General features: G+C 43.4%; 1 protein-coding gene across 1 annotated transcript in view; it reads right to left on the reverse strand.

Moving 5' to 3' along the window:
* Positions 1-13,645, reverse strand: part of Vwf (von Willebrand factor) — a 154,531-nt gene that overhangs the window by 126,007 nt on the left and 14,879 nt on the right. The window contains exon 6 of the mRNA XM_076854040.1: positions 12,176-12,300. Coding sequence (XP_076710155.1) covers positions 12,176-12,300 — 125 coding nt within the window. The remainder of the gene's footprint in view (positions 1-12,175; positions 12,301-13,645) is intronic.

Consider the following 13,645-nt stretch of genomic DNA (forward strand, 5'->3'; position numbering starts at 1 on the left):
CCACTCAAAGAATGAGGTCACAGACCTCTCAGAGGGGAGGTGAAGGTGTTCCAGAAAAGGTCAGCTGCTACCTCTTTCCCCACCCACAATTTAGAACTGAAGGGAAAATATCAAAAGGGCAAACCACCAGGATTTTTCTAAGATGGTGAGCAGAGGAGCAGCTATGGTCCTATAGACCATCTCTGGGTCTATAGGACAATGGCTCAGAGCAGTCCCTGCACTGCACCGTCAGCTCTTAAAGGTACAGGGTCACAAAATCAAAGGTCCTCACTGGGCAGGACACAGTATCAGTCAATCAGAAGAGCCCTGGAGTCCAGGCATCCACCCTCCCCAGAGCCCTGGCCAGGCAGAGACCAGTTTGGCCCACCTCCAGCTGGCCCAGGTCTGCCTTTTCCCAGCTCCAAGGGAAAATGGGAACAGTACTCCAGTACATTTCCTGGGAGCTCCCTGGAGGTATTAAATGGTTTATAGAAAGTCTTAGCATGAAAGGTGACTTCTGAATATTTGCTTGAAAGACAGGAGTGATTTCTGCAAAAACAGCCACCTCCCTTCTTAGAACAATTTCTTTGGCTTCCACTCTACATACTTGAAATTCAGCTAGAGCTTCTCTCTCAACAGAAACCAAAGGAAAAAATCTGTCCTCGCACCTTGCCCTCCAGTATTCATCAGCCCTGTCCTCAACTTGGTCTACCAGAGTGACCACAGTCTGAGAGAAGGCAGGACATCCTTATATCTGCCCAGCACTTGCAACCCAATCTGCCCTCCCTCCATGGCTGGACTACAGTGATATGTGAAGCTTGCTACCTCTGCCACTCTCAGGCTTCCCTGTTCCATTACAGGTAGCTCTGCCACGCCAGGTCAGGTCCTGAGAGAGGTCCCATAAATAAACCCGAGATGGAGTTGACATTTGTACTCTCAGAATCATGGCAAAGACATTGGCAAGTAAGTGGTGACCAAAACATTCACTCCACAAACATTGTTGGTGTGGCCTCCAGGTCCCCAGTAGTATATCAAGTGGATATAAAATACAAATCCGGCCTGGGGATGTGGCTCAAGCGGTAGCGCGCTAGCCTGGCATGTGCAGGGCACTGGGTTCGATCCTCAGCACCACATAAAAATAAAATAAAGATATTGTGTCCACCTAAAACTAAAAAATAAATATTTAAAAAATTAAAATAAAATACAAATACAAATACAACTATGTCATACTCCATCTTAAAGGGCAAATTTCTGACTCATTAGGAAAGCAGCAAGGCCATAACTTGAGCCCAACCTCCATGCATCACTCATGGTTTCCTGAACATATCCTGATGTTCTGTTCCATTGGTCACACTGTTCCAGGCATGAAATGGAATGAAAGGAATGAAATAGAAAGCACACAGACTCAGTCCCAGCCCTCATAAAGCCTAACAAGGGAGCCCCATGAAGTCAGACTTGGTCCCTCTCCCACTCTGGGTACCTCCATTCTTATACTGGAATTATCCATTTCTATGGCTCTCTCTTTCATTTCCCTGCAGGCTTTTCAAAGAGAAGAGTTATAGCTCCAGCGTGCACAAAACAGGCAATTAGGAAGTGGATCGAGCTTAACAACAGTGAATCCATCCCTAAGTCTCACTCTCAGGTCCTTCAGGGGCTTTCAATCTATCTGAACCAGGTGTTTCCACGGGACTATTTACACATAGTCTGAAGACTTGGTCCCAGTTTAGAAACATCCTCCCAATGGTTCAGCCATTCGCTGCTAGAATAAGCCTGCAGCTGGAGAGGCTTCCTAAAAGGAGGCAAAGTCTGAACAGACCTGGACAACATCTAGGTATATGGCAGGAGAGAGGGCATCCCAGGTAAAGCATCTGCTATGGCAGGGGGAGAAACAGTAATTATAGTGAAACCCTGAGACTGCAGCCCAGGGTTGCCAGACTGCCTGAGGTTAGTGCCTCAACTTCTCTCAGGAGGTTCTTATTGCCCCCACTAGATTCCAAACCGAATGGAGCTCTCCTTGAAGGAGTTGATATCCTCTGCCAGGGCCCAGCATTCGGACCTTTCCGTGTGTTATTCCCCGAGTAAAGGATTTGCAGGCACCTTTGTCATTTGTCCAGGTTTCTCTGTCCACTTTAGGATGTGGTGAGCAGCTTGTGTTCACTTTGCCCAGGTCATCCCCAACTTACAGTTGTGGTTTGGCCTATGAGTCGAAGGCCTGGTCTACAGCCTGGGGTGCTGCAGGGGGAGCCTAGTAGGAGGAATCAGGTTATAGTGGATTTGGGCCCTTCCTCTCTCTCTCTCTCTGCTTCCTAGCTGACATGAGGTGAACAGGTCTCCTCTGCCACCATGAGCCAAAATAAAGCTTTTCTCTTATTAAGTTATCTTGGGTAATTTTTTACAGTATTGGGAAGCTGATTAAAACACCTAGGAATGTCTCCATGTTCCTTCCTTTCCTGTAGGGATTTGGGCTCAAGCACATCAGTGGCATTGAGGGAGCAGACCCACAGGAGGCAAGCTGGAGGCCTGGACCAGTCATTTCTGGTTTCTCAGGACCCACCCAGCCACAGGAGTCTGCTGACTGAGAAAATTCCCAGCCTGAAGACCGTCCGCAGCTTCTCTTCCCATCTCTCTGCATTAAGAGAAAGCTGACACAAATAAATCTGGCCTCCCGTCCATAGCTGGAAACTCTTGTAGCCCATTTAAAGAAAGTTGTTTCAGAGACTCCCTCATAAACTGCATTCAGAGACATGCAGACACCTTGAAAGAACATAAATCTCCTCAGACAAAGACTAGGTGGCCAGGCATGAGGGTGCACACATGTAATCCCAGCTACTCAGAAGGCTGAGGCAGGAAGATCGCAAGTTTGAGGACAGCCTCAGCAATTTACCCAGGACCTGTCTCAAAATATAAAAAAATTTTTTAAAGGATTGGGGATTTCTCAGTGTGAAAGCACCCCTGTGTTCAATCCTCAGTATTGGGGTGAGGGGAAAACCCCACAAAGACTAGGTTAATCCAATCTTCCAGATATAGAAACTGAAGCAAGGAAAAAGTAAAGAATATACTAGGTCAATTCTTCTCCAAATGCACACCCCTAGGAGGTCCTCCAGGACTTCTGAGGTCCTCCAGGAGTCTACAAGGTACATATTATTCTCCTAAGGATGCCATTTGCTGTTTGTGCTCTCTTTCTTTCATGGGGGTTCAGTGGAGTTTTTCAGGCTATGTGATGTATGATATCATAACAGGTTAAATGCAGAAGCAGATATGAGAATCTGGCTAATTTCTCTTCAATAAGATTTTAAAGAGACTTGCAAATCTATAAAACACTCCCTAAAATGTTTTGTTCTGGAATTTATTTTTATTAAATATTTATGCTAAATATAATGGGTTTATTATTTTTAAATGACTTAATAAATGTGTTTTAAATTTCCCAATTTTAATATCTAATATGGTAAGTAGCAAGAGATTTAACCCAAATAAACAAAGTCTCTTTGGAATCCTCAATAATATTTAAGAATATAAAGAGGTCCTGAGACTAAACAGCTTGAGAACCATTGCACTTTTGAAGGCAAGGCTCAAACCCTGGCTTCACACCACAGCCCAGTCACTTGTTACCAAACCCCAAATTACAGTCAGTCTGTCATTATCTGAGGGTTTCATTCATAGATTCAACCCACTGAGGTTGAAAATACCAGGGAGAGGGGTTGCATTTGCACTGAACATGTACAGATTTTTTTTCCTTGTCATTATTTCCTAAACAATACAATGTAACAACTATTTATATACCACTTACATTGTATTAAGTATTATAAGTAATCTAGAGTTGATTTGAAGTATGTGGGAGAATGTGCATAGGTTATAATCAAATAGTATGCCGTTTTATACAAGAGATCTCAGTATCTGAGGTATCTTTAGTATCTGAGTATCTTGGGTAGCCACCGAAGTCCTGGAACCAATCTCCTGAAGAAATCAGGGGATGACCATACATGGTTTTCCACGAGATATATATATATATATCAGAGAGCTGAAGAAAAGCCACTATAGACGGGAGGCAAATGGTAATAGTTGTTATAAGTACTTTTTAAAAAAAAAGTATTTTTGTAGTTGTACACAATAACTTTATTTTAGTTCTTTATTTATTTTTATGTGGTGCTGAGGACCGAACCCAGGGCCTCGCATGTATGAGGTGAGTGCTCTACCACTGAGCCATAACCCCAGCCCCTTGTTACAAGTACTTGATTGCCTTCCTGGTGTAATCTCATTTAATTTTATTTTAAGCACCATCTAACGTAGGTATTGCTATCTTTGTGTGTTAGGAGCAGGTTCAGCTGTAAATAACAAGAAACCTAAAAATAACAATGGCTTGCATAATATATATATGTCTTGTTTCCTAACAATCGAATTAGAAGGCAGTGCAGCACAGTGAGTATAACTGTCCTAGAAAAACAATTGGATTGGAGTCCCAACTCCATCATTCCAAAGTGTATGACTTTAAGAAAATCATCTCACCCCTCCACACCTCCATCTCCTCACCTATGCAAGACAGCGAAGGTGGAAGAGATTGAAAGTTGCCCAGTAGCTCTTCTTCCTTTCTTTCTTAGCCATAGGAACCTCAATTTTTAGCTTTTACCTTGGGCACATAATCACTGAGAATAAAGATTCCATTTCTCAGCCCACATTCAGCTGGGAATAGCCATAGAACTAAGTTTTACCCAATCAGATATAAGCAGAAGGACCCTGAGCAACTTCCAAGATTGTCCTCACAAGAAGGAACTGCTTATTTCTTGACCCTTCTTGTCTCACTGCTTGGATGTGACTGTGATGCCTCAAGCTTGAGCTGGCATCTTGGACCATGCAGCAGACGCCCCATGCTGATTGAGGACAACAGAAAAATGATGAAAGAACGTTGTATCCCAACACCATAGGATCCAGGACTGGCCCTGAACATCTACCCTGGACTTCTTTACATGAAAGAAAAATAAACTTCTAGACTATGCAAACTGTTGTTACTTTAAGGTGTCTTGTCACTCACATCTGAACCTGCTCCTAACACATAAAGATAGCAATGCCTACCTTAGATGGTGCTTCAAAATAAAACTAAATGAGATTACACCAGGAAAACAATCAAGGACTTATAACAACTATTACCATTTGCCTGCTGTCTATAGTGGCTTCTCTTTAGCTCTCTGCTAAACCATTCTGGCAGGGACATAAAATAAGGGTCAGCTAATTTGCACTTCCAGCATCTCCCTGGCTCCAATGCCCGGCACCAGCCACTTCTGTCTTGTTTCATCTCCTGTCGGTGGTGCCAGAAACTGGGAGAGAGCTGAAGCCCCAGCTCCATCAATCTATGACCTCACCCTGCCTGGGTGGGTGTGCAGACCCAATTGTGGTCCATCATAATTACATTTTCAGTTCATCAAAAAGACCAGGCCTCTTCCCTGGAGATGCTGGGCTGGTTCAAGGGCTGGGGAGAAAAAAAACAAGCACAGATCCCCAGTGGCAGGCAGGCAGGGGAGGAGAAAAAGCAAAAGCCAGAGATTTGAAGCTTAGCTATTGTGTTTGTTCCCAAACAGCTGACGAAGGAGAAAGGAGGGAGGGCATTCCTAGGACTGAAGTGAACAAAGAAAGGAGGAGTCTAATATATAAAGTGCAAGATTGTTCAGTGGGCCATGATCTTTCCAGCTCTGGTGGGGGTGCCCTGTGGCTGCCCCTGGGGGAGGTGTGGAGGCGCCTAGAACCTGCACTGGTCCAAAGTAGTGGGTTCAAGAATTCACTCTGGGCAGAGGCAAGTTTCTCACTGGCTGGCCTGCAAGGGTGGATGGGAGAGGGTTGCCAGTTCTATTTATAACTTTTGGCAGGCCTAAGATTCCCACCCACATTCCAAGATTCTGACTCACGGTCAAGATTCTGACCATGAAATTGTGAGACAGATTTCCAACAGATGGATGGATTTTGTGGAGTTGGTGGTTCTTGTCTCTAAAACAGTTGGGGTATTATGCTCACGAAAGGTGGAGTGACTAGATATGTCACAGCATAGATAGCTTTGGAGCCCTCAGAAGGTCCCTCCTCACCCTCTGTCTGGCCTGCCAGGAGGCATCAGATGGTTCTTGGGGATCAGGATGGGGCTCAGCAGGCTGGACAGAGAATGACCAGGCACTATTCTCCACTTCCCAGTTTGGGGTCTTCCCAAGCTCTGGGGATGGAAAACAGACCAATGAGAACCAGACTACCATCCTTTTTTCCAGCAAGGAAAAATAATCAACTCTATGATAGGAGCTGATTCCCCTGAGCTGCCATATCACTAATCATTTGTTTGGCAAATTTACTGACCTACCATGGCATTTGTGTCATTCTTTTTCATGCTTAATTTCTTTTATGTGTTTTTTTCTTTGATCTGCCTTGCACATTTTTAGAATTACCCAAACCATACAAAACACCTCAATAAGTTGTGTATGGTACTAATGGGCACCTTCCCATTTTTTTTTGCCCATTCTGGTCTTCACTAGGGAGACGGAGAAGGCAAAGGAAGCCACCAAAGAAATATAGTCAATATCTATAGGATTGATCCTACAATCTTCATCAGATACCAAAATGCATACATGCTCAAGTCTCTTGTATAAAATGGCATAATGTGGGGGGCACAGTAGCGCATGCCTATAATCCCAGCAGCTCAGGAAACTGAGGCAGGAGGATTGGGAGTTCAAAGCCAGCCTCATCAAAAGTGAGGTGCTAACGAACTCAGTGAGACTCTGTCTCGAAATAAAATACGAAATAGAGCTGGGGATGTGGCTCAGTGGCTGAGTGCCCCTGAGTTCCATCCCTGGTACACCCCCCCCCCAAAAAAATGGCATAGTGTTTTCATAGAATGTATTTAACCTATACATATTTCCCATTTATTTCAAACCATATCTAAAAGATGTATAGTATCTAATACGATGTAAATGCTATGTAAATGGTAGTTATACTATATTGTTTAGGGGCTAATAAGAAGAAAAAGGGTGCATGTTCAGTACAGATGCAATTTTTTCTACAGTTGGTTGAATCTAAGGATGTGGACATACAGATATGGAAAGCCAATGGAATTCTATCACAGGATTTTGAGATTGTTAAGGGAGGCATTTTAACTGAAAGCTTGGATACTGGGACTTTATCCAACCCTTCTTAAAAGTTAAAAGGCTAAGTTCTGGCTGAATGAAGGGAAACCTGTGAGACTCCATGGTGGTCACTGATCTCCACCATAAGGCTGAGGCCACCACTGTTCTATCACAGCCTTCTCCCACACTGCACTCCGGTGAGTGGATCGATTCTAAAGAAGAAGGGTACTTCCTCATTTGGATGGTCAGTAGAGCCATGTTTCCCTTAGAGAGGGAAGACTGAGATGCAGAGCAAGAAAGTGACTTACACAAGGACACACAGAGTATTAGACGAACCCAGGGAATGCACCCTGGATTCTTGGACCTTGGAAAAATACATGAAATAAGTCCTAACTTCTTAGCCTGACAATGACTCAAGAAAGACTTGAGAGAACCGTTGTCACTCTGCAAAAGATATATGAGTGTTTGTGATTAAACCTCAATACTGGATTGATTATCACTGGGGCATAGTGGGTGGGCACCTGTTATAAAACCAGGTCAAGGTGTTGTCATCTGACAGAGATCTCCTCTGGGATCCTGGGTTCCAAAGGCTTTCCTGGAGATTGGCTGAATTCCAGGAGCCAGACTCTTTCCCCTCACAATTGTCTGAATACCAACTATTCTACGGAGAATAGAAATGTAACAAAATTCTTCCCAATAGCCAAGAGAAGTCTATTCCAGTTGTAAACCATCCAGTGAAGTGAATGCAAGAGGCAGAGATGCCAGGAGTGGACCAGGACAGACAGTCGCCAGCTCTGCCTGTGCATTTAGCACCCCAGCCAAGTTCCCTGTACTGAAATTCCTTCCTTCTGCCTGCAAATTACCCTTTCAGCTCCACTCTGAGCAGAAATGGTAGAAAATGTTGGGTCCAGGCTGGGGATATAGCTCTGTAATAGAGTGCTTACCTAGCATATGCAAAGCCCAGGGTTTTATCCCCCCTATCAGAAAAAGAAAAAGAAAAAAGATCTGGTATATCCTTTGCAAATAAATATCACTTAATGAGGACATGAAGAGTGAATTGCTTTGTTTCCAACACAATGGATATTTTCTGTTCCTCTTTGGGCTATGTTATGATTATCCAAAGTCAACACCAGTGTTACAAATGTTAGCTCACTGGACAGGTGATTTCCTGGAGAAAGAGGAATAACAGGTAAGCAGCATGCTGTCTCAGAGCAGGCAAGAGTTCTGAAGAATAAGAGAGGTTACAACTGTAAAGACAAATAGAAGAAGAAAATAAGGATGGTGTTTACTTAATATGCACCAAACTCAGAGATCAGAGGGAACTAGGAAATCTGGGGCTGCTAGGTAACTGATGGGAGTACATTTGGATGCAAGTTCCCACATCAGACCTGGAGAAACCAATCTAAAAAAACAACCTTGTTCCTCCAGTATTTGGGGACACACAGATAAGTTACAAATGGTTGTAAAATGGAAGGAGGGATTTATCAGAGAGCCAAGGAGGACCACCTTGGGCTGAGCTCTGCAAGATGACTGCAAAGATCCCAGCAAGGGTGTTTCAAGGACTTGACTCTTAAAATCAAGGTCACAGCATATCTTGTCTATCTGGGCACGGCTTACCAAAAGCATTCATACAGTAGTCAAAGGTTGAATTAGGTGTCTTCTAGAATTTCATCCAACTATGAGTTTTTATGAACCCCAAATTCCTAACATTGATGAAAAGAAATTTCTTCCACTCCAGATACCCGTCTGAGTTTGGTGTGTTTGATGGATGATTCTCCCACAAAGTGCATGGAGAAAACTCCTGGAGCCAAAGGCAAGATATTGCCTTTACATTCTGATGGCAACCGCAAAGGCAGGAGACAGTCTTGCCACTCTGAAGGAGGTGATCTAAGGCCAGTACTGCGGGCCACATAGTGCACCCTGGCAACACACCAAGGGACTATCATTTACATGGTAGACACCATCCATTATCTATACGTGATATGTACAATTGTAATGTTCACTAAGGCAGTTTCCCACCAAATGGTGATAAAGTGTCTTGAGGGAGGAGTCTCCTTTTCTAAATATCAGGAGCACTATACAGGTTCACTGCAGCCCAAGCCCAGCCCCTATACCTTGGGCTTCATATTGCACACAGGACTGTGAAACAAAGCCATCATTTCTTTATGAGGTACAGCTCTTTTTGAATTTAAAAAAAAAAAAGAAAAGAAATCTACTTAAGTTTCTTTCTACAATATGCCTTGCACAGTAGAATTATCTGCAAATTAACAACAATTATTTGAGCATTATGGCTTGAGGCTCCAGACTTCAGCAGTCCTGCCCTCAGTTTGAAGAAAAAAACCCTGCAAATTTGCATGCAATCAAACAACCCATTATCAGTCCCAGTAGAGAGAAGCATTGGGTTTTGTTGGCATAACAAGGAAACATTCATCCCCTAGGTGTAAGCAATATGACCTGGCTCTCAGAATGAGCTGATTACTGCTAGGACTTGGAAAGAAGGAGAGCACCAGAAAAGTGGGGGAATAGATTTGGGTGGCTATCAAAGAAGTTCTGAGGTCAGTGTTGCTTCCCTCACAGAACACTCCTTCACTCCAAGTGGCCTGTGGAACCACAGTGGCAAACACTGGTAAAGGTGGCCCCATTTTCCAGACCTGACTTCTGAACCTGGGGACCCAGTGGGAGTAAGCAGACTGTGAAAAATTCAAAAAACCACATTAATCACCTCCCAGGAGATAAATCATTGTGCTTCCCAGCCAATGAGGGAGCCCCAGCTGTGGGCAAACACAGTCTGATTGGCCGAGGACAAAGCAGGCCTCTCAGATAAACAACTCGAAACCACTGAGTTCTGAGCTTGAAGGAGTTGATTTGTGCCTCTGGGAGGTTAGGTGTATTTAGAGCCTCAGCCCAATTCTGAGAACCAGGTACCCAATTTCTTAAGCTGCTCCCAGGACACTGGTTAGTTAGGATTTTAATGCACCCAGGAGACAAAGCGAGTAGCAAGACACAGCTGCAGCTCAGAAAGATGCCCCTAGTAGCAATTAAAAAAAGAAAGAAAGAAAGATGCCCCTAGAGGCAAACAAGGCTCCTCTTAGATTTTTCCCTCCCCTTTGTCTCCCTCCTCCACCTGACCTACTGGGTATCAGGTTCTCTGCTTGAGAATCCTGTCTTCTTCGCCTCCCAGTTCATGTGGATAAATGAGATTATCCCTTTGTACTCAGGAGGGTGAGGAGCATCTGTCAAGTACTTACCCTGAGCTAGCCTGTGTTTGCAAAATCTAATAAAGCTCTCAAAGTCCTGCTAATCTCACCTCTACCTAGAGAACAGGGCAGGAAAGAAAGACCCACCAGCCAACAACAGAACTGTAAATTTAGAAATAAAGAGAGAAAGAAATTATTAAAAAGGCCTTGTCCTCCTTGCTGCACGTGACATCTGGAGTACACTCAGTCTGAATTCATCTAGGTAAATAAGAAATTCTAGAGGAAAGGTGGGTTTCTGTCACCTGCCCACCTGCATGTGCAGATGTTAGACACCTTGTGTTCCTTCTGACCTCAAGCTAGGCTCAGCTACCTAAAAGGAAACTGGTTATAATTGGAAGGAGGAGAGGAAAAAAAGAATGAATTGTGCAGCTTATACCTAAAGTACAATGTGTGCTATCTGCTCTCCCCATTCCCACTCTGAAAGGTTGGGCACCCCAGTATGACACATGGGACTACTGGAGGACATTAGGAGTCACCTAATAATAACAATAATAATAGCAACAAACAATGAGCCCCGCTGAACAACCTGAAACCATTCAACACAATGACTTTTCTCTTACTCCTCTCAATGACCCTGGCAGGAACAATTCCTAGCCTGTTTTACATAGGTAGAAACAGGTGTGCAGAAGGCATGTGTCTCTCCTAGAGTTACAAAGTCAGTAAATGGCCTGATCCAAACCCAACCCTTAGCACAATGCCAAGCCCAGGGGTGAGAGAAACTCAAGGACCTGTCAAGGTCAAGCTTCAGACTTTTCAAACTGGAAAAAGAGGAAACTCCCTGCTTGCACAGGACAGCACCCTCATCTCAGTTTGCCTTGTTCTGGGCTATGTTCCAAGGGATATAGACTTTCAGAGACTAGCTGGAGGACTAGCACTGAATCACCCAAGAAGAAAAAAAAAAAAGTCTTCAGGAATGTGTTTGTTTACAAGTTGGGAATTGTCTGTATTAACAATTTAGGTGGCTGGATTTAGCATCAACCCAGGATATTTTCCTGGACCTGATAAATATAACTCCTTGGTTCAGAAGTTCAAAATGTTTCAGGAAAATAAAGAAGATCCATAGGATGAGTAACCAACTAATAATGAGGCTTTCTCATGCTAAGGGGCGGGGGGAGGATTACTTTGTTTCTGGAATAGGAGAGGGTTGACCTTCTCTACTTATGTGTACATGTGGGTGAATCAGATTTCTACAAGTGAAGGATTCTGTATTATTACTGGGAGGTCATTAAATCCTTCAATAACACCCCCCTAATTTATATTCATCCAACTCATTCAATATTTCTTGATTATATACTGTCTTCCCAATCTACAGAAACACAGTAAAGAGTTTTAGAACTTAAGCAAACTTAAGAACCTGAACCTGTGGAGCCCAACTCCTGAAGAGAAACACTAGGACCCACCAGTGGAATAACTTGAGCAACACCTTTTTTGCTCTTTTTTTATAGAGAGGCAGAGCAGGACTGCCCTCACCAGACACTGAATACCAGCACCTTGATCTGGGACTTCCTGGCATCCAGAACTATAATAAATAAATTTCAGTTACCTAGTTTCAGACATTTTGTGATAGCAGCATATTTTAAGTATACTGAGATATTCATTATAACCTAATCATTAGCCCAGAACCATTTGTAGAGTTCCCGGCCAGGAAAGTATTAGAATCAGATTTGACTAAACTCTAGCCATAGTTAGTTTTCAGTGTAGGAGTCCCACATTGAACAGCCAAACCAGCAGCACGTATAGGTAAATCCATTCCTCCCCCAGAGGGAGGGCATGAACCCAAGTCTTGCTGCCTCTCAATTCCAGGAGTCATACATCATCCAGGCCACATCCAAGCCAAGCTATACCCACCTTCTGCATTTCCCCAGAGGAGATGTTGCAAGGACTGCTGGGAGGAGATGCTCGTTCGCATCGCTGTTCCCCACTGCTCAGAGCCCAGGAGTTGGCAAAAATGTAGGGGTCAGAGGTCAAGGTCCCTGCAAGCAAAGTTTCAGAAAAAAATTATGCTTCAGTTATGCCTGTTCCAGGACTTCTGAGTGAAAGCTCTAGGTCTGTGGTTATCTTGACCTAACTTCTGCTAGACTAGACCATAGGTATTTGGGGTGGAGAGTACCTTTTGTACAGTGCTCTGTATGGCACCCCAGGGCATGGACATCAGAGCTCCCTAGGACATCTGAGTGCCTAGGAACTGCCTGGCACATGGTGGCACTCCACAAATTTTAGTTCTTTTCTATTTGACTTCTCCCATATATTATGTACTGTTTGGTACTCAGATACTCCATACCACACAGGTTTGGATACTTTCTAATAAAACATCTTAAAGGAAGAGGTAGAGAAGGAGCTTACTTGGATGATGAAGCTCCTTCCACTATTCTGTGTGTCTGGGCTGATCCCATCATCCCATGGAGCCTAGTTCTCATATGTAAATGAGGAGTTGAGGTGGGTGATCTAAGCCCGGTTAGCCCTGACCACCTATGAAGTTTCACTTCATGAACTAAATCTGGACAGCATAAGGTTGTCCAACATATGGAATTACAAATACTTTTGTTTAGAGAAAACTCTCTGAAAGAGTTAAAGCCAAATTTGGCAGACTCCCAGAAGTCAGGGAGCAAAGTTAACTGTTTGGGGACAAATATTGTTGAGTTTTACTGACCAAAAAGAATTAAACTAAATCACCCTCTAAGGATGATTCCCAAAACATCACCATAGCCTTGATTTTTTTTTTTTTTTTTTTTTTTTTTTTTTTGCCAACAAATACTACCTTCTTTCTCATAGCCTAGGACCCACTGTTAATTTTTTCAACCTTAAAAGCCTAGAATAAGAAAAAAAAAGATATTCTATGGTTGGAACTTCCATTTCCAGTAATATAGCAGATGAGAAAAATCTGAAAACTATGCTAGTAGAATGGACAAATATCATACTGAATTGATGGAGAAGCTTACAAAAAAATAGAAGGAATTAAAGAGATGGAAAGGAGGAGGGAAGAAAGGAGAAGAGAGAAAATTAAAAAATAGAACTGGCAAGTGTTCTGACTGAGTACTAGAGTGAAAGTGGCAACCTTTCCAACCAAGAGGCTGGGGTTTCAACAGCTCCACTGAAGTGGAAGTGAGTCCAGGACTTGCATGAGGCGAGGAGATGGATCCAAGACCCCATTGTAAAGCTGAGACCTTGAAATATGCAAAAGTTGACAAGAAAGTCTGGGGTTGTAGCTCAGTGGCAGAGCGCTTGCCTAGCATGTGTGAGGCACTAGGTTTGATCCTCAGCACCACATAAAAATAAACAAATAAAATAAAGGCACCCTTTCCAACTATAACTACAAAA

This window comes from Callospermophilus lateralis, chromosome 4, assembly GCF_048772815.1.
Source record: "Callospermophilus lateralis isolate mCalLat2 chromosome 4, mCalLat2.hap1, whole genome shotgun sequence".
Taxonomy (NCBI): domain Eukaryota; kingdom Metazoa; phylum Chordata; class Mammalia; order Rodentia; family Sciuridae; genus Callospermophilus; species Callospermophilus lateralis.